The sequence below is a fragment of the Pristiophorus japonicus genome, chromosome 21 (assembly GCF_044704955.1).
Source record: "Pristiophorus japonicus isolate sPriJap1 chromosome 21, sPriJap1.hap1, whole genome shotgun sequence".
NCBI lineage: Eukaryota > Metazoa > Chordata > Chondrichthyes > Pristiophoridae > Pristiophorus > Pristiophorus japonicus.
In genome coordinates this window covers 29038713-29059804 of record NC_091997.1, presented here as the reverse complement: position 1 = coordinate 29059804, position 21092 = coordinate 29038713, and the positions used below count along the sequence as shown (strand labels likewise).

General features: G+C 46.2%; 1 protein-coding gene across 1 annotated transcript in view; it reads right to left on the bottom strand.

Annotated features, from left to right (window-relative positions):
* Positions 1 to 6183: 6183 nt before the first annotated feature.
* The window catches only part of LOC139233885 (plexin domain-containing protein 1-like), a 328432-nt gene continuing 313523 nt past the window's right edge, over positions 6184 to 21092 (bottom strand). Inside the window, exon 14 of the mRNA XM_070864521.1 lies at positions 6184 to 7680. Coding sequence (XP_070720622.1) covers positions 7561 to 7680 — 120 coding nt within the window. The 3' untranslated portion in view covers positions 6184 to 7560. The remainder of the gene's footprint in view (positions 7681 to 21092) is intronic.

Below are 21092 nucleotides of genomic sequence, written 5' to 3'. Positions count from 1 at the left end.
CCCTTAATCTGAGACTGTGACCCCTGGTTCTAGACTCCCCAGCCAGAGGAAACACCCTCACTGCATCTACCCTGTCAAGCCCTGTAAGAATTTTGTATGTTTCGGTGAGATCACCTTGTAGCTTTGAAGTCCTGCATGGGTTGGGATCTTTGAGGAAGGAGAGGAAAATAATGAAGGGAAAAATATCCTCCATCATATTAATTTGAGACTCCACTCTGTACCCAGACAGGAGACGGGCAGCCCGTTTATTACCTGTGAGAATGCAATCAGTTACAGTCAGGAGAAACATGTCTGGAATTAATGCCATTTGAAGCGTGTATTTTTCAATGGAAAACATTGAAATCAAAATATAAGCAACATGGAACAAGATACAAAAGTCCCTCTGGGAGCAGGACTGTGGTACGGTGGAAATAATTTGTTTTTATGCACTCGTCAAGGTGAGGTGCTGACAGCTCCAGGGATTGGAATATTGCATTTTTTTCCTTGAATGGACTTTATTCTGTAAACAATCCACCCTGGCAGTGGATACTTGAAAATCTGGTCCACTTACTGGCCAGCTTCTAGTTTTGTATCCATAACAAATAGTGGGAACTCTTTGATCAGATTCCAGCCCTGGATTCCACGGAAAAGATTTTTTATTTGATTTGCCACAGCCCATCATGCAGAATGTGTTTCTGATTTTACTAGAAATAGCAAACATGGGAAACCATGCCGCCATATTCACAATGTTGTTCTCCGTCCCCCCGCGCCCCCCCAGCCCCGCTGATTCGGCCTTCCTTGGCTACTGCTGGGTGGCGGTAGTCTAGGAGCAGCCAGTGTGTGTAGAATGTGTTGGACCTGTAGCCCTTGGGTTTCTGTTTATGAATCTTCATTCTTGGGATGTGAGCATCGCTGGCCAGCTCGACATTTACAGCTCAAGGCCTAGTTGCCCTGAGTTCGATACGTCTGGCTGGCTTATTAGGCCACTTCAGAGAGCCGTTAAGAGTCAACCCCAGTGGTGTGTGTAAAGTATGCACCTGTGAGTATGCTCACAAGTTTGCTCACAAGTTTGTAGAGCTGTTATGTGCCTGTGTATAAATATCAAATTACTAGCTGTACCCCTGCAATGAGGAGGAATTCAATTCAAAATGGTCGCTCACAAGATGCCACTTTAAACCATGGAGCAGAGATATTAAGAGACTCTGATACTTTCTTGGTTCTCTTTGTGGATTTGCTGCTCTGTTGTGTGTCTGTTATGTATGCAATAAAGGTACGAACTGAGCACTGTTTAACTAAGCAAGGAACAACCTTGGCTCTGTTTTATTTCGGCCCAAAGAGCCTGACTCACAAAATGGCTGGCATTTTATACCAGAGCAGCACCATGTGCGTGCTGCTTAGTGGCCTCCAACAATGACATCATCTGGTGGCTACAAACAGGTGCATATATGACAGTGTCGTTAGACAATATAACAAAGGAAAAAAAATAACTGTTTTACCTGTTCACTTTCCTGTATGTTTTTAATTTTATTAAAGCTTGAAGTGGTTTAAAGCAAGAGGGCTGGTTTTCACTTTCAGCGGTGGTGCAAACACGGGCGATATACACCTCTCCCGATTATCCATCCGTTGCCACCTGTTTTCTGTTACTGCCGGACGTTAAGACCAGCTCATTAGGAAACTGGAGGCAGCAGTTATACTGCAGCTTATGATGACATCGACAGGCTGCGCCATGCAGTTCGCAGAACTTCGCTGACCCGAGTCTGACAGCGGAGGGTAAATTCCACAACTGCACGCTCCCGGCTGAGGGATTGGGCGTGCGTTCCTGGCGATCTCCTGCCTCACTTTAATTTCAGCGTGCGGAAACTTGTGCCTGTGATTTTCCAACGTGGGCTCCCAGTGGATGAGTCTCCGCGCAGAAGCACGCATTCATAAAAACATAAGAACATAAGAAATAGGAGCAGGAGTCGGTCATTTTCCCCCTCGAGCCTGCTCCGCCATTCAATGAGATCATGGCTGATCTGATCTTAGTCTCAGCTCCACTTCCCTGCTCGCTTCCCATAACCCTTTATTCCCTTATTGCTCAAAAATCTGTCTATCTCCGCCTTAAATATATTCAATGACCCAGCCTCCACAGCTCTCTGGGACAGAGAATTCAACAGATTTACAACCCTCAGAGAGAAGAAATTTCTCCTCATCTCAGTTTTAAATGGGCGGCCCCTTATTCTGCAAGTATATCCTTCCTTAAATACGGAGACCAAAACTGCACGCAGTACTCCAGGTGTGGCCTCACCAATACCCTGTACAGTTGTAGTAAGACTTCTCTGCTTTTATACTCTATCCCCCTTGCAATAAAGGCCAACATTCCATTTGCCTTCCTGATCACTTGCTGTACCTGCACACTAACTTTTTGTGCATGTCTGAGTTTAAGTAGGATCGCCTCTGAGGAGAGCTAATGTTTAATGATGGGAGCAGATTGGCACAAGCCCATTTTCCTTAAAATTAAGATCGTTCCGTTCAAAGTTCCCAAGAAGCCCAGCTGACTTTTGAATCGTAGCTTTGCACTGGATTGTGCTTAGGCTGCAAGTAGTGCAAACCTTAGGTGGTGTGATACAATCTCTGGGCCTGATTATGCTCTGGCATCAGGGAGGGATCTGTCACTTTCAACAAATTGCTAGCTTTTGCATCAATGCACAGCTGAAACCGCTTTGCACCGCTGCGACAGTGGCTGTATAACATTATAACATGGACAAGACCAAGGGAAGGCGCAGCATGGGCCAATAGCGAGGCTGTGAGGTGGTGAGGCTCACATTGCGTACTGTGAATTCCATGTAGAGAGAGGTCCTGTGGGAAGGAAGAAGGAAGGAGGACAGTAGGAGTATGTTTGAGTTTGAATGTTTCAAGGATACCCTCAAAGCCTCCCTGTTAAAGTGCAACATCCCCACCGACACCTGGGAGTCCCTGGCCAAGGACCGCCCTAAGTGGAGGAAGTGCATCCGGGAGGGCACTGAGCATTTCGAGTCTCATCGCCGAGAGCATGCAGAAAACAAGCGCAGGCAGCGGAAAGAACATGCAGCAAACCAGTCCCACCCACCCTTTCCCTCAACGACTGTCTGTCCCACCTGTGACAAGGACTGTAGTTCTCGTATTGGACTGTTCAGCCACCTAAGAACTCATTTTTAGAGTGGAAATAAGGGATGATATAAGTTAGGACAGGGACTGCTTATGATAATGATGTTTGAGTTTGTGTGTGGCGGAGCCTGGTCTCCAGTCGTCTTGGATCCCCCTTGCCACTGCACTAAGACCTTGCTCCGTGAGCCCGTGTGGTGGCTGGTGTGCAACGGCCACACCACGTTAAAATAATTCACGCACAGGCATCTTCCACCCTTTAAAATGAGTTCATCAGTCACCTGAGGACTCATTTTTAGTGTGGAAGCAAGTCATCCTCGACCCCGAGGGACTGCCTATGATAACTGATAAATACTAGCTGAGTTACAAATACCCACATCTACGCCGAATTCAGCTGCATGTAGTGATCCAGATATCTGCATTACCGGATTCAGGGGAGATTTAATAGAGGTGTTCAAAATTATGAAGGGTTTTGATAGAGTAAGTAGGGAGAAACAGTTCCCACTGGCAGCAGGGTCGATGACCAGAGGACACAGGTCTAAGATAAGTGAGTTAAGGGTTATGGGGAGCGGGCAGGGAAGTGGAGTTGAGGCCAAGATCAGATCAGCCATGATCTTATTGCATGGCGGAGCAGGCTCGAGGGGCCAAATGGCCTACTCCTGCTCCTATTTCTTATGTTCTTATAACAACAAAAGAACGAGGTGGGAGATGAGGAGCATTTTATTTATGCAACGAGTTGTTATGATCTAGAACACGCTGCCTGAAAGAGCGGTGGAAGCAGATTCAATAGTAACTTTCAAAAAGGGAATTGGATCTATACCAAAAAAGGAAAGGTTTGCAGGGCTACGGGGAAAGAGCGGGGGAGTGGGACTAATCAGATCGCTCTTTCAAAGAGCCGGCACAGGCACGATGGGCCGAATGGCCTCCCTCTGTGCTGTACGATCCTATGATGATATAAGTTAGGACAGGGCATGTAAGTGAGACCGTGTTAGAAAATTGTCTTTTCCTTTCTTGATATTAATAAGACATTATTTGAAAGAATAGATTTAAATAAAACATCTTCTAATGACAATGCTAAAACAGAGGTGACCTTGTGCAAGCACGAATGGGGCTCCAGGGAACTGGAATCAAAATCTATGTCAATATAATAAATATAGATGTTGTAAAAATCTCACTGGAAGGAGCTGCTCTTCGTCTCAGTCACAGCTGCTGGCTGTGGATGTCACATCGACATATCTGACTGTATTAATGCTAAGAGCTACCCTGACAGGTCTCATTATAATTCAATTGAGTCTTTATCTCCCTGACAAGTCTGAAGCTCGGTGATGATAAATTGATGAGGGTAATTTTTTTTTTCCAACTCTCACTTTACCTGCTGCTTGGTGAGATTCTGAATCCAGCTATAACTTCGCACCAAGGCCCGCTCACCCATCACCCTTGTGCTCGCTGACCTATATTGGCTCCCAGTCAAGCAACGCCTCGATTTCAAAACTCTCATTCTTGTTTTCAAATCCCTCCATGGCCTCGCCCCTCCCTATTTCTGTAATCTCCTCCAGCCCCACAACAACCCAGCCCCCCCCCCCACCTCCCCCACCCCGAGATGTCTGCGTTCCTCAAATTCTGCCCTCTTGAGCATCCCTGATTATAATCACTCAACCATTGGAGGCCGTGCCTTCTGTTGCCTGGGCCCCAAGCTCTGGAACTCCCTGCCTAAACCACTCCACCTCTCTACCTCTCTTTCTTCCTTCAAGACACTCCATAAAACCTACCTCTTTGGCCAAGCTTTTGGTCACCTGCGCTAATTTCTACTTATGCGGCTTGGTGTCAAATTTTTATCTCATAATGCTCCTGTGAAGCGCCCTGGGATGTTTCGCTACGTTAAAGGCGCTAGATAAATACAAGTTGTTGTTGTTGTTATTCTGAAACTTTGATCTAACTGGAGTCAGTGTGCAGGGAGCCTGTGCCGCACCAGCTAAAGCGGGTACTACGAGGGAAATGGTTTCAGCTTGCTGAACGCCAAGGCTCTTACTGTTGAACATTCTTCCCTACATCCTAAGTTTGTTTTCCTTCCATTTTCTCCCCTCCCAACTCGGGTAATGGCGTGGAAGCACCCTGGCTGCAGTCCGTACCGTCTACAAGATGCACTGCAGCAACTTGCCAAGGTTTCTTCGGCAGCACCTCCCAAACCTGTGACTTCTACTGCCTAGCGGGACGAGGGCAGCGGGCGCATGGGAACACCACCACCTCCACTTTCCCCCTCCAGGTCACACACCATTTGGACTTGGAAGTATATCGGCCGTTCCTCCATCGTCGCTGGGTCAAAATCCTGGAACTCCCTCCCTAACAGCACTGTGGGAGTGCCTTCACCACACGGACTGCAGCGGTTCAAGGCGACAGCTCACCACCACCTTCTCAAGGGGCAATTAGGGATGGGCAATAAATGCCGGCCTTGCCAGCGATGCCCACATCCCAGCAACGAATAAAAAAAAATGCAGAGGCAGCCCTCCCGGAAAGGGCACGTGGACAGACCTTGGGAGGGAGGACATGAATTGGGCTGTGTACCGACCCCGCACCCTCCCCTCCATGGTTGAATAGCCTGGCTCACGCATAAAGAATTGGCCACCTGGGCTAGAAAACCACAAGCTGGTGCCTATGGAACTTAACCCCAGTGTGAGACAGTGCCTTCAGAGCAGGAAGGGGGAAAAAAGTGTTCTTTTAAATGGGTGTCAACATGGTTCAGTGGGCAGTGCCTCTCGCCTCTGAGTTAGAAGTTTGTGGGTTCATAAGTCCCACTCCAGGGACTTGAGCATAAAATCCAGGCTGGCACTCCCAGTGCAGTTACAAGGGACTGGAGGTCTGCTCTCTCAGGTGGGTGTAAAAGATCCCATGGCACTATTTCGAAGAAGAGTGGGGGAGTTATCCACGATGTCCTGACCCATATTTATCCCTCAATCAACATAACAGAAACAGGCTATCTGGTTATTATCACATTGTTGTTTGTGGGAGCTTGCTGTGCGCAAATTGGCTGCCGCGTTTCCTACATTACAGCAGTGGCTACACTTTAGAATGAGTAGGCAGATAGGAAATAAAGTTTTGAAAGCTATATTTGCACAACAACAAGTGAAACATTAGGCAATTACAGCAATGATCGGCTCCGATAACAAGACAGGCGGAATCGGCTCTCGAATTTTACAAATGCTATTTGAACGTAAATGCTCTCAAGCCGTTTTTTGCCGTTCCTTACTGAAGGCCGTGTACACGATACAATGAGTTAAAAAATACGCTCCCCCGACGGTTCAGTGGGTGAATGCAGCATGTGGTGTGGTGAAGAAGACCAGGATGCTCCCACTTTCAATCCCTGGACTGAGCTGGGGTGGTCAGAGGGTGGCTGCAATTGGCCAGAGAGCTTGGACCAGGGAGAGAGGGAAAGGAATCAGGGAGGCTTCTTGTTGCTGTTCACTCCCCAGCGAACTGTGCTGAAAATTGCACGTGTGTATGTGTGCGTCTGTACACGTCTGTTTGCATATGTGTGCGCGTATGTGTGTATTTATACATGTGCGTGTATGCATGTGTGTGCATATATATACACATGTATGTGCACGCACGTGTACATGCATGTGTGTTTGCACACATTTATTTGCATTAGTGCGGGCGTATTGTGTATGTGACTATGTGTGTGTGTGCGCGCGCGCGCGCGTGTGTGCATATGTGCATGCGCATGTATGTCCGTGTGCATGTGACTGATGGGCGAGCACAGAACGGTCTCGGTTGTGAACCTCCCTCCTTGTTGTCGAGTACTCTGCGGACCCACTCGTGCCCGACCCGCATATCTAACACAGTCACTTGGACGAGGAGCTGGAGATCTACGGGCTCCTGTGGGACCCTAGCCCTGCGTGGGGGTGACACCTTTAGGGGCGCGGGCAGGGAGCGAAATAAAAACAGATCTTCGATGCAGTGCTGGTCGGCACTGGCGATGACACGAGTCTAAATCATCCACCAAACTAGTGACATTCGAACAGTGCGAAGGCTGTATCTTTGGGGGTGGAGAGGGAGGGATGAGACACAGGGTGTATTCACTGCAATATATAAATTATACAAATCAAATCAAAATTCCACCCACTTCCCCAGCAAAGTGGATGATAATACTCCATTGTATAAGGTCTACCTATACCATGGTATTATATGGATCTGAACACAACTGCTTCTCAAAGAAATAAATGTACATATACTCAGTTGTAACTTATTCTTCATCATATATACTATAATAAATGTCTCTTGTTGACATGGGAAGGATTGCCTGTTAGCAATGGGACACTCTTCCATCATTTGTATGAGGCTGGTTTGCAAGGTAATCCTCCACAGACAGTAGCTGAGAAATGAGTAGAGTGCAGCTCTGTACATCATGGTTTGGAAGTCCATGGCCTTTTGCCCCGTCAAGTGTTCCACCCCAGGAGGATCTTAGCACTGTTCAGCTTCCAGGAACCCCTCTTTATCGTGACCCATTGGGTCCACCTCAGTGTAGGTGGGCTGTCCACCATTGTTCCTGAACTTCATGGCTGGCCACCTATGGGAGCGGCGCTGGGTGAAGAAAACAAAAAGGAATTTATTATTTACACATAAGATCTTAAGAACTAGGAGCAGGAGTTGGCCATTTGGCCCCTCGAGCCTGCTCCACCATTCAATGAGATCGTGGCTGATCTGATCTTGGCCTCAACTCCACTTCCCTGCCCGCTCCCCATAACCGCTCCAATTACAAAAGCAAAATCTGGAAATCTGAAATAAAGCAAAACAGAAAATGCTGGAAGTACTCAGCAGGCCCGGCAGCATCTGTGGAGCGAGAGAGAAACAAAGTTAACGTTTCAGGTCGATGACCTTTCATATTTATTATTTGTGTTGCTTAAACACAGAATCATACAAGTAGCAGAACAAGCTACAAAAAGGATATGGAGGCACTGGTGAAGGTGTTAAAAAAAAAAGTTTAATACGATGTTACCAGAACTGATTTTGCACCCATCAGGAAAGATTGATCAGGCTAGTGATCTTTTCTCTAAATCTGGCACCAAGCTCATGGTCTACAGAGCAGTAGTGATACCCGCCCTCGTTTATGGCTCAGAGACGTGGACTATGTACAGCAGACACCTCAAACCGCTGGAGAAGTACCACCAGCGCTGCCTCCACAAGATCCTGCAAATCCACTGGGAGGACTGACGCACCAACGTCAGTGTTCTCGCTCAGGCCAACATCCCCAGCTTCGACGCACTGACCATGCTCGATCAGCTCCGTTGGGCGGGCTACCTTGTCCGCATGCCCGACACGAGACCCCCAAAGCAAGCGCTCTACGCGGAACTCCTACACGGCAACCTGGTAGAGGTCTTTAAAATTATGAAAGGGGCGACCAACGCTAGGGACCATCAATATAAGACAGTCACTAATAAATCCAACAGAGAATTCAGGAGCAACTTCTTTACCCAGAGAGTGGTGAGAATGTGGAACTCGCTACCACAGGGAGTGGTAATAGTATAGATACATTTAAAGGGAGGCTAGATAAGCATATGAGGGAGAAAGGATTAAAAGGCTATGTTGATAGGTTTAGATGACGAGAGGTGGGAGAAGGCTTGTGTGGAGCATAAAGACCTGCATAGAACAGCTGGTCTGTGTCTGTGCTCCCAAATTTTTAGATAGACATAGAATGTTATTTGTCATGTGGCCAGGAATAAGAGATTAAGGTTTTTTTGTCACTGGAATAGAGAAGGTTAAGGAGTCATCCAACAGAAATTTTCAAAATTCATGAAAGGTTTGAGCGGGTACATAGTGAACAACTGTTTGGCTGGTTTGAGGAATCAGTAACTGGGGGCATTATCACCAGAAGAATGCACAGAACAGTTAGAAGAGATTTTTCCACATGGACGGTGAACAGAATGCGGAAAACCTTGTTATGAATGAGGCAGAGTTGAGAACTTCATTGAAAAGGGAATTGGATCAGTATTTGAAAAAAAGTAATCATCATCATCATCATCATAGGCAGTCCCTTGGAGTCGAGGAAGACTTGCTTCCACTCTAAAAGTGAGTTCTCAGGAGACTGAACAGTCAATGCAGGAATTACAGTCTCAGTCACAGGTGGGGCATACAGTGATTGAAGGAAAGGGTGGTCGGGGAGCCTGGGTTGATGCACGCTCCTTCTGCTGCCTGCGTTGGTTTCTGCTTGTTATCGGCGATGAGATTCGAGGTGCTCAGCACCCTCCCGGATGCTCTTCCTCCACTTTGGGTGGTTGTGAGCCAGGGATCCCCAGGTGCTGATGGGGATGTTGCACTTTGTCGAGGAGGCTTTGAGGGTGTTCTTGAAGCATTTCCTCTGCCTACCTGGGGCTCGCTCGCCGTGTTGAAGCTCCGCCTAGAGTGCTTGCTTTGGGAGTCTTGTGTCGGGCATGCGGACAATGTGGTCCGCCCAATGGAGCTGATCGAGCGTGATCAATGCTTCAATGCTGGGGATGTTGGCCTGAGCGAAAACACTGACGTTGGTGCGTCAGTCCTGCCAATGGATTTGCAGGATCTTGCAGAGGCAGCGCTGGTGGTACTTCTCCAGTGCTTTGAGGTGTCTGCTGTATATATTCCATGTCTCTGAGCCATTCAGGAAGGCAGGTATCACTACTACCCTGTAGACCATGAGCTTGGTGCCGGATTGGAGGACCTAGTCTTCAAGCACTCTCTTCCTCAGGCAACGAAGACTGCGCTGGCGCACTGAAGGCGGTGTTGGACCTCATCGTCAACTTCTGCTCTTGCTGAGAGTAGGCCCCTGAGGTATGGAAAATGGTCCACATTGTCCAAAGCCTCATCGTGGATTTTGATAATCGGGGGGCAGTGCTGTGTGGCGGGATCAGGTTGGTGGAGGACCTTTGTCTTATGGATGTTTAGTGTAAGACCCATTCTCTCTTCGCCTCGGTGAAGGTGTTGACGATGGCTTGGAGTTCGGCCTCCGAGTGTATGTGATTACTGGGAACAGGCAGTGGAATGAGATTAGCCAGATAGGTCAGATTTTGCTCTTGAGCACGAGAGTAAAGCTTTTCCTGCATGGAATGCGAATAGGAAAATCGGTTGGGCTGCGTCCCTCAACAATTCTCTCTTTGCGGGTCGCTCAGGCGATCCTTTGCATGCACACAATGTCTAAAGAGCAACATCTGCCCTGATAACTCCTGTCAAGGTAGTTGCACCACCACGGACACAATGGGGAGTGAAACTTGTCTTGGGCAGTAGCGCAGACCAGGTGATGGTGAATTAGCAGCTCCGTTTTACATGCTGAAGTCAATAGAAAAGAGAATTAATAGAGAATAAAAAAGATGGATTCCTGGGATGAGAGGGTTGTCCTATGAGGAGATATTGAATAGATTGGGCCTATACTCTCTGGAGTTTAGAAGAATGAGAGGTGATCTCATTGAAACATACAAGATTCTGAGGGGGATCGACAGGGTAGATGCTGAGAGGTGGTTTCTCCAGGTTGGCGAGTCTAGAACCAGGGAACATATTCTTAGGATAAGGGGTAGGCCATTTAGGACTGAGATGAGGAGGAATTTCTTCACTCAGAGGGTTGTGAATCTTTGGAATTCTCTGCCACAAAGGGTGTGGATGCTGAATCGTTGAATATATTCAAGGCTGAGATTGATAGATTTTTGGATTCGAGGAGAATCAAGGGATATGGGGATTGGGTGGGAAAGTGGAGTTGAGGTCGAAGATCCAGGAATGATGAATACCTGAACACTACAGATTGTAGTTATCGTTTTTAAAATTGCTGACTGTGCTGCCATGAAGGGGAAGGTCATTTAAGGGTGCATTATTCTATTTACTTTCAAATACGCCGTGCAGAGCTAAAAGTGTACAAAATAATTTATTGAAGTACTACAATTGAACATGGATTAACTCTGTACAATTGTGTGACCCCATCCATTGGCGGTGTCAGACGTGAGTCTGTGGAGTAAGGGTCTCACAACTGCCTAAAGCTGGCCCTGATGACAATGAATTCAACAACAACAACATGTATTTATATAGCACCTTTTAATGTAGTGAAACATCCCAAGGCGCTTCACAGGGGTATTATGGGACAAAACATTTGACAGCGAACCACATAAGGAGAAATTAGCGCAGGTGATCAAAAGCTTGGTCAAAGAAGTAGGTTTTAAGGAGCGTCTTGAAGGAGGAAAGAGAGGTAGAGAGGCGGAGAAGTTTAGGCAGGGAGTTCCAGAGCTTAGGGCCTAGGCAACAGAAGGCACGGTCACCAATGGTTGAGCGATTATAATCAGGGATGCGCAAGAGGACAGAATTAGAGGAGCGCAGACATCTCGGGGGGTTGTGGGGCTGGAGAAGATTACAGAGATAGGGAGGGGTGAGGCCATGGAGGGATTTGAAAACAAGGATGAGAATTTTAAAATCGAGGTGTTACTTAACTGGGAGCCAATGTAGGTCATCAAGCACAGGGTGATGGGTGAGCGAGACTTGGTGCGAGTTAAGACACGGGCAGCCAAGTTTTAGATCACCTCTAGTTTATGTCGGGTAGAATGTGGGAGGCCAGCCAGGAATGCGTTGGAGTAGTCAAGTTTAGAGGTAACAAAGGCATGGATGAGGGCTTCGGCAGCAGATGAGTTGATGCAAGAGCAGAGACGGGCGATGTTACGGAGGTGGAAATTGGCGGTCTTAGTTATGCTGCGGTATGTGGCCGGAAGCTCATTTCAGGGTCAAATATGACACCAAGGTTGTGAACAGTCTGGTTCCGCCTCAGACAGAGGTTGGGGAGAGGGATGGAGTCAGTAGCTAGGGAACGCAGTTCGTGGCAATTCAGTGACAATATTGGCAATAATGGTGTGATTTTAGGATGGAATCACAGCAAGTTATCCCTGGCTTGAGGTTGCCCAGTCATAGACAATGAGTTAAGTGAGGAGGCCAATGGAACTATCGAAGGTAAACCTGAAGTCTCGGCTGGTGTGCACGCAAGGGGAGATAACAAAATCACTTCAGTTTTCTAGCATCAAAACTTGTCATGCCAACGTAAGCCCAATCATTGGGAATACAGAGGATGTTGGCCACCCTTGATGGAAAGGCACCGGAATATGGGGTCAAAGACAGAAGTCTTCAGTGTGAAGAAACTTCAAACATCCCAGCCCCAGCGTCCATCAGGAATGTCTGGAAGGACAGGGCAGGATTTTGGGAGTCTCCAGGAATGAAACATTTATTTCGTGGACACTGCTGCAGGAGAAAAATGATAGGGATCACTTTTTTTAATTAGTTATAAAGATATTGGAGATGGGAACAATATGTTGTTTGACCGAGCAGGGTGACTGTGGATGGCAGGTCATGACATGAAACCTGCAGGAATACGTACAAAAGTGTTGGCAAACCTTGGTAGGAGAATGCTGTATGCAAATGTACTGCACAGCATTCGATAAAACGGGCCCAAGTCTGCAGCGACTTGTCATGGTGGAGATGCAGGAAGTATGCCATTTACTTTTACAGATTGTAACCTGTGAGGAATTTATTATTGAGCGCTGCTTCCTGATTGAGCCCCTACCATCTCTCTCAGAGACACACATCTCCAACTCATTTTGGAAACATGAGGCGACCAAACAAGCTACAAATGTTTGCAATGGTGAAACACAAAAGGAAATTGACAGGAACTAATTGTCAAGAACTTTAGTTCAAGAGCAAGCTTCTTGAAAGGAGAACTTTCTGTGCAGAAAGTTTATTTATAGCACTATCCCTGCGGGAGGAAACAATGTAAATATTGACAGTGAGTGTTCCAGATTCATTAAGCGTTTAACTCTCGAGTTGCCTTCCTCGCATGAAGACACCAGCTGTTGATGCCCAGGGTATGTTACCATCATGTCCAAGTGTCGAATCTCTTACATAGAATGTACAGCACAGAAACAAGCCATTCTGACCAACAGTTGGTGTTTATGCTCCACACGAGCCTCCTCCAACCTCTCTTCATCTAATCCTATTACAATAACCTTCTATTCCTTTCTCCCTCGTGTGTTTTCATCGCTTCCCGTTAATCTTTGTGCGTGAGGTTAGCCAATGAGCCACACTCGACCAGCTCCATTGGGCGGGCCACATTGTCCACATGCCTGACACGAGACTCCCAAAGCAAGAGCTCTACTCGGAACTCTTACATGGCAAGCGAGCCCCAGGTGGGCAGAGGAAATGTTCCAAGGACACCCTCAAAGCCTCCTTGATAATATACAACATCCCCACCAACATCTGGGAATCCCTGGCCAAAGACCGCCCTAAGTGGAGGAAGAGCATCCGGGAGGGCGCTGAGCACTTCGAGTCTTGTCGGCGGGAGCATGCAGAAAACAAGCGCCCGCAGCGGAAGGAGCATGCGGCAAACCAGTCCCGCCCACCCTTTCCTTCAACCACTGTCTGTCCCACCTGTGACAGAGACTGTAATTCCCGTATTGGACTGTTCAGTCACCTGAGAACTCACTTTTAAAGTGGAAGCAAATCTTCCTCGATTTCGAGGGACTGCCTATGATGATGATGGGTCTTTAAAGAGTGGACAGCATCTTAAAGAGGCCAATCCTTTCCTTACCCAATGTTTACGCACCCACCCAATGTTCACCAGAGATCACTGGATAATGATCAGGAGTTGGTTTTCCTCTTCCTATGTCGGGGGCAATGGCTCCAGTTACAGAGTGTCAATCGCCATCTCATCAATAAACTAAGGATCAGGATCAATGCCTCTTGCTAATGCATAACGTGCACTGATGTAAAGACCAACATTAAATATACAAATACACAGGGTCCGGTAACACAGCGGTTATGTTACTGGACTAATAATCCAGAGCTCAGAGTTAAATTAAATTTAAAAAAAATCTTTAACACTATCTACTAGAGATATTAAGAATGGCTATAACTATGAACAGGCCATTGGAGACCCACTCCGTTGCCAGAATATATGGTTTTAATAAGCACAGGCCACTAATCAGAGGTCGGGGCCCAGAAGAGGGCCAACCCACACTGCGGTATGTGTGCGAACTAGGTCCGTGCAGCAGAGCTGGTCTCAAGTCATCCTAGTTAACCCTTGCCACTGGACAAAGACCTAGCTCCATCAAGCCCGTGTGGTGGCTGGTGTGCAACGGCCAACACACGTTAAAAAAATCCACGCACAGGCATCTTCAACATATAGTTCGAGACCTAGAATATTAGGTTCTTTATTGAATCACCTGTGAACTCATCCCTTTTTGGCATGGAAGCAAGTCATCCTCGATACGAGGGACCGCCCAAGTGAGAATCCAGAGCCCTGGATTAATAATCTGGAGCTGTGAGTTCAAATCCCACCTCGGCAGCTGGGGAATTTAAATTCAGTTACATAAATAAATCTAGAATTAAAAAGCTCGTGTCAGTAATGGTGACCATGAAATTACCAGATTGTCGTAAAAACCCATCTGGCTCACCGATGTCCCTTAGGGAAGGAAATAACATATGAACATAAGAAATAGAAGCAGGAGTAGGTCAGATGACCCCTTGAGCCTGCTCCGCCATTCAATAAGATCATGGCTGATCTTCTACATCAACTCCACGTTCCCGCCCGATCTCCATATCTTAGTGTCCAAAAATCAATCGATCTCAGTCATGAATATAAACCACTGAGCATCCACAGCCCTCTGGGGTAGGGAATTTCAAAGATTCACAACCCTCTGAGTGAAGAAACTTCTCCTCAGCTCAGTCCTGAATGGCCGTCCCTTATCCTGAGACTATGACCCCTGGCTTTAGACTCTCCAGCCGGGGAAAACAGCCTTAGCAGAGACCAAGGACTATACTTGGAACCTTTCTGGCCTGAATGATTCAGTAGCCCATCAAGTGTTGCATTTCCCTGCTGAGCCATCAGATGAGTCATTGTCCTTGTCTTCCTGTCCGACATTTGCAAGTGTTTTCCTTCCCTCTTTACGTCCTGTGCCCTTGCTACACACTGGCTGACCAAGTACCTGCTCCCAGGTGGTGCATGAAAGTAGCCCATGGTGTCGCAGCATCTGGCATATGCTGCTTCTCCATGGGGAGAAACCAACTTTGCTCCTCAGATCTTCCTGATAACTGGGGAAGGGAGAATGCATTGTGAAAAGGGGGATGTGCACCCAAACTGAGAACATAAGTAATAGGAGCAGGAGTAGGCCATATGGCCCCTCGAGCCTGCTCCGCCATTCAATAAGATCATGGCTGATCTGATCATGGACTCAGCTACACTTCCCTGCCCGCTCCCCATAACCCCTTATCCCCTTATCATTTAAGAAACTGTCTATTTCTGTCTTAAATTTATTCAATGTCCCAGCTTCCACAGCTCTCCGAGGCAGCGAATTCCATAGATTTGCAACCTTCTGAGAGAAGACATTTCTCCTCATCTCTGTTTTAAATGGGCGGCCCCTTATTCTAAGATCATGCTCTCTAGCTCTAGTCTCTCCCATCAGTGGAAACCTCCTCTCTGCATCCACCTTGTCAAGCCCCCTCATAATCTTACAGATTTCGATAAGATCACCTCTCATTCTTTTGAATTCCAATGAGTAGAGGCCCAACCTACTCAACTTTTCCACCTAAGTCACCCCCCTCATCCCCGGAATCAACCTAGTGAACCTTCTCTGAACTGCCTCCAAAGCAAGTATATCCTTTTGTAAATATGGAAACCAAAACTGCACGCAGTATTCCAGGTGTGGCCTCACCAATACCCTGTATAACTGTAGCAAGACTTTACTGCTTTTATACTCCATCCCCTTTGCAATAATGGCCAAGATACCATTGGCCTTCCTGATCACTTGCAAATCTGCCGTCCTTACCCGGTCTGGCCTATATGTGACTCCAGACGCACTTTGCTGTGGTTGACTGCCCTGTGAAATGCCACTCAGTTGTACCGAACCACTACGACAAAGTCAACACTGTGGGAGCACCTTCATTACACGGAACTGCAGCAGTTCAAGAAGGCGGTTCACCACCACCTTCTCGAGGGCAATTAGGGATGGACAATAAATGCCGGTCTTGCCAGTGATGCCCACGTCCCGTGAACGATTAAAAAAAAATCTTTAACACTATCTACTAGAGATATTAAGGATGGCTATAACTATGAACAGGCCATTGGAGACCTGCTCTATTGCCAGAATATATGGTTTTAATAAGCACAGGCCACTAATCAGAAAATGATAGACGACTTAATACTCTGTTTCATAAGGAATGGAAAAAGTGAATTGGGAGTGAACGAGAGGGCTAGAGATCATGCTGACTCCTTGGAACCATCTGCATTTGTGACTTGTTTTGTTTTTGCTTGAAGTGTAACAAATGCCAATAAAAAAATTCCACTCTGAAGAGTTGGAAATTTATATGTCTTAACAACTAATATTGTTCCGCTTTTCTTTTCTGCACTAAATCATCAACACATTGCGCATACAAGCAGAAATAAGTGTCATACATGCCCACTGTGCTGCCAGACTGAGGGTAGGTTGGATGTTTGGACAAGGTTCACGGTCCGCTTGTCTTCAGTTGGTAAAGACACGAGCGGGTGACCTCCAACTGCCCCGCCCCCACGCTCCCACCATTGGTCGCCCAAAAAGTCCATCCTTGCGACACCCCACCAATTGGAGAGCGAACAGACTCTTCGTTAGCTGATGGGATAATTCTTGACTGTCAATCAAACAGCCTCCTCTTCCCCCACCCCCCCCACCACGTGCCATCTGCAATATTTTAATAACTTAATAAACAAAGGTGTTCAGAAAGAAAATGAAAAGAAAATATGCCATGTATTTAATGACCCCCCATGATTGTTCTCCAGAATTGCTCGCAGGAGTGTCCTGGGGATTAATCTTCAATTGCCGGAGATTCCAGAGCAACCCTGGAGGGTTGACAACCATTGGGTGATGTTCTGGGGGGGGGTTCTGCCACTCGTTTATTGGAACTTCAGCAGTAGACCTGCAGAACCCCCCCTTTAGATTTGGTAATCAGCACACAATCTTGCTAATGTTGTGACAGACTGTCAGTTACAACTTTCCAAGACACATAGATAGACTGGAGAAGCTGGGGTTGTTCTCCTTGGATCAGAGAATATTGGTGGCGACTGTGCTCCTGTGGGGCAGAAAGGGATTGCCGCCAGGCGGTAAGGGGTTGGCCCATTTCCGCCGCTCCTGAAATTGTCCCCCCTCTTTAAGGTCAATTGGACCTTAAAGAGGGGGGCAATTTCGGCCCCTGGAACTTTTGCAGGACAGAACCTTGTGTGGGACGTGAATCTCATTGCACAACTTCTTCTGTTATCTGTATTTCATCTCCCTTTCTCTGACAGTGCTGCACCCCCTCAGTACGGCACTGAAGTATCAGCCTGGAAAACGCACAAGCCTCAAGAGTGGGAGTACACAGCAAGATCCCACAAACAGCAATTTACCAGATTTGTCTTAGTGATGTTTGTCGAAGGATAACTGGGGACAACTCCCCTGCTCTTCTTCGAAATCGTGCCATGGGATTATTTTGGCGTCCACCTGAGAGGGCAGACAGGACCTCGGTTTAACGTCTCATCTGATAGATGGCACCTCTGACAGTGCAGCACTCACTCAGCACTGCACTGGGAGTGTCAGCCTAGATTTTTGTGCTCAAGTCCCTGGAGTGGTACTTGAACCCACAACCTTCTGACTCAGGCGAGTGTGCTACCCACTGAGCCATGGCTGATCTCCTCCCTTATGAATGCTAATGGAGATTTCACTGAGTTCAAGTTGAATTTGACTTCTATGAGCTCAGGTAGAACTGATATTTTCACGACTGGCTCTTGAGCAGTGGCTCTCTAGTTATTATATTCATGTGCAATTATTTCCTTGGCATGGATATCTGGGTGTAAGACCTTTGTGCACCATATGGAGCAATATTGTAAATGACTTCTTTGTAAACGTGGTTACAATTTTAGTACACAAAGCATGCCAACAAATCTTAGCACGAGCGGAAATAAAAATTGGTTAACTAAAGGGATTTTAACTGGACTTAGTTCCTGGAATAAGGTCTTAAATTTAACAGCATGGAACAAGAAAGGTCATTCAGCCTGTCGAAGCCTTTCACAGATCAGGTACGATCCACCCATCACAGACACATTCTTGCTATTGAGGGAGTGCAGCGAAGGTTCACCAGACTGATTCCCGGGATGGCGGGACTGACATATGAAGACAGACTGGATCGACTAGGCTTATATTCAGTGGAATTTAGAAGAATGAGAGGGGATCTCATAGAAACATATAAAATTCTGACGGGATTGGACAGGTTAGATGCAGGAAGAATGTTCCCAATGTTGGGGAAGTCCAGAACCAGGGGTCACAGTCTAAGGATAAGGGGTAAGCCATTTAGGACCGAGATGAGGAGAAACTTCTTCACTCAGAGAGTGGTGAACCTGTGGAATTCTCTACCACAGAAGTCAGCTCGTTAGATATATTCAAAAGAGAGTTAGATGTGGCCCTTAGGGCTAAAGGGATCAACGGGATATGGAGAGAAAGCAGGAATGGGGTACTGAAGTTGCATGATCAGCCATGATCATATTGAATGGTGGTGCAGGCTCGAAGGGCCGAATGGCCTACTCCTGCACCTATTTTCTATGTTTCTATGTTTGTATGTTTAATCCATTCAGAGAATCTCCAGATGGTAAATTCTGTATAGATACTCCAAGATCTGCAAAGGAAATCAAGCAAGAATGTTCCTCTATCCTCACATCAGCAAATTCAACCCTTGTTTTCCACCCTCCTACACTCTACAAAATACTCTGCCTTTAAGATTGGAAAGCAGGAGTAAAGAAAAATGGGAAGACTTGAATTTATATAGCGCCTTTCATGACCACTGGACGTCACTAGGTTGATTCCGGAGATGAGCGGTTTGACTTATGAAGATAGGTTGAGTAGGTTGGGCCTCTACTCATTGGAATTCAGAAGAATGAGAGGTGATCTTATTGAAACTTATAAGATAACGAGAGGGCTTGACAAGGCGGATGCAGAGAGGATATTTCCACACGTAGGGGAAACTAAAACTAGGGGACATAGTCTTTGAATAAGGGGCCACCCATTTAAAACTGAGATGAGGAGGAATTTCTTCTCTCAGAGGGTTGTAAATCTATGGACTTCTCTGCCTCAGAGAGCTGTGGCGGCTGGGTCATTGAATATATTTAAGGCGGAGATAGACAGATTTTTGAGTGATAAAGGAGCAAAGGGTTATGGTGAACGGGCAGGGAAGTGGAGCTGAGCCCATGATCAGATCAGCCATGATCTTATTGAATGGCGGAGCAGGCTCGAGGGGCCAAATAGCCTACTCCTGCTCCTATTTCTTATGTTCTTAAAACGCTTTACAGCCAATTAAGTACTTTTGAAGTGTAGTCACTGTTCCTACATTACAACAGTGATGACACTCGAAAAGCACTTCATTGGCTGTAAAGCACTTTGAGAAGTCTGGTGGTCATGAAAGGCGCTATATAAATTCAAGTCTTTCTTTCTTTACTCCTGCTTTCCAGTATCTTAGCCAACTGCAAGTTGTACCTGTGTAGCAACTTTCACTTAGTAAATTTTCCAGAGTGCTTCACATATCGCTTAATACCTTTGGTTAAGAAAAGTCTAGCAATTTAAAATTTAAAATTAACAATTGATCTAGCATCAATTTCCATTTGCGGAAGAGAGTTCCAAATTTCTGCCACCCTTTGTGTGTAGAAGTGTTTCCTAATTTCACTCCTGAAAGGACTGGCTCTCTCTACCTACCCTATCTGTTCCCCTTAATATCCTGAAAGCTTCATTCAAATCACCGCTTAACCTTCTAAATTCTAGGGAAAATAACCCGAGTTTGTGAAAACTCTCCTTTTAATTTAATCCCTGGAGTCCATGTATCATTCTGGTAAACTTTTCCCACATTACAACAGTGGCTACACTCCAAAAGTACTTCGTTGGCTGTAAAGCACTTTGAGACGTCAGGTGGTCGTGAAAGGCGCTATATAAATGCAAGTCTTTCTTTTTTTCTTTTAAACCTAGGCTGCACTCCTTCCAAGGCCAATATATCCTTCCTAAGGTGTGGTGCTCAGAACTGCTCACAGTACTCCAGGTGTGGTTTTTGCACTTTCTGTCCTAGTTTTTATAAGTGAAAAAAATGTATAAGGACAGGGACTATCATGGGTGCAATGATGTCATCCGATTTTGTCCGCTAAATTGTCTTGCAGATGATCGGCCATAAACAAGGAACGCAAAGAGCAGAAAATCAATATTAGAGAACTCTAGATTGAAATTATGATCTGAAATAAAAAAGTTAATTATACAAAATTGATTTATCTGTAGTAAATAACTATGGGGCGAAAAGAATAGATTTATATATGGATAAAGTTTATCATTGGATTCTATTCTTCGTATAAGTGCTCTAAAGTGATCTCTATTGTGCTGATATCCTTACACCAGAACCATTGTGTAATGATACCCATTTACCTATGCTTTGTAACAGGCAGGAAACTGATTGAGCCATGAGCTATATGCTTTGAAGAAATAATGATGATGCTCGGTTAATAATACGGCTTTGCCTCTGCAAAGGAGCATGGTTTAAAAAGATCTGCCATTTGAATGTGCGTACTGCACACCACTTAGGGATAAAGGAGCTCGACAGCCACAAAGGTGGTGGTACATAAGAGATGGCTACATTGTCAGCACACTCTATTTCCAGCCTGTGCCTCTAATCAGAGTTGCTGCGGCTTCAAGTATTGAACTTACAAGAATCGGACGCTGGTGTCAATCAATTTGTCCTATAGATCGCAGCTCAGATCACTAGACCCACCTGCTCCTACTGGATATGATTTTTAAGAGCACTAAATCCTATCCGTAGGCAGCCACAAGTATGAATTAAATGAGATGCGCCTCACTGCGCTCTTTGCCTAATGTTATCTCGGTAATACTGCGGATGCTGGAAATCTGGAATAAAAACAGAAAATGCTGGAAATCTCAGCAGGTCAGGCAGCTTCTGAGGTGAGAAACAGAGTTAAC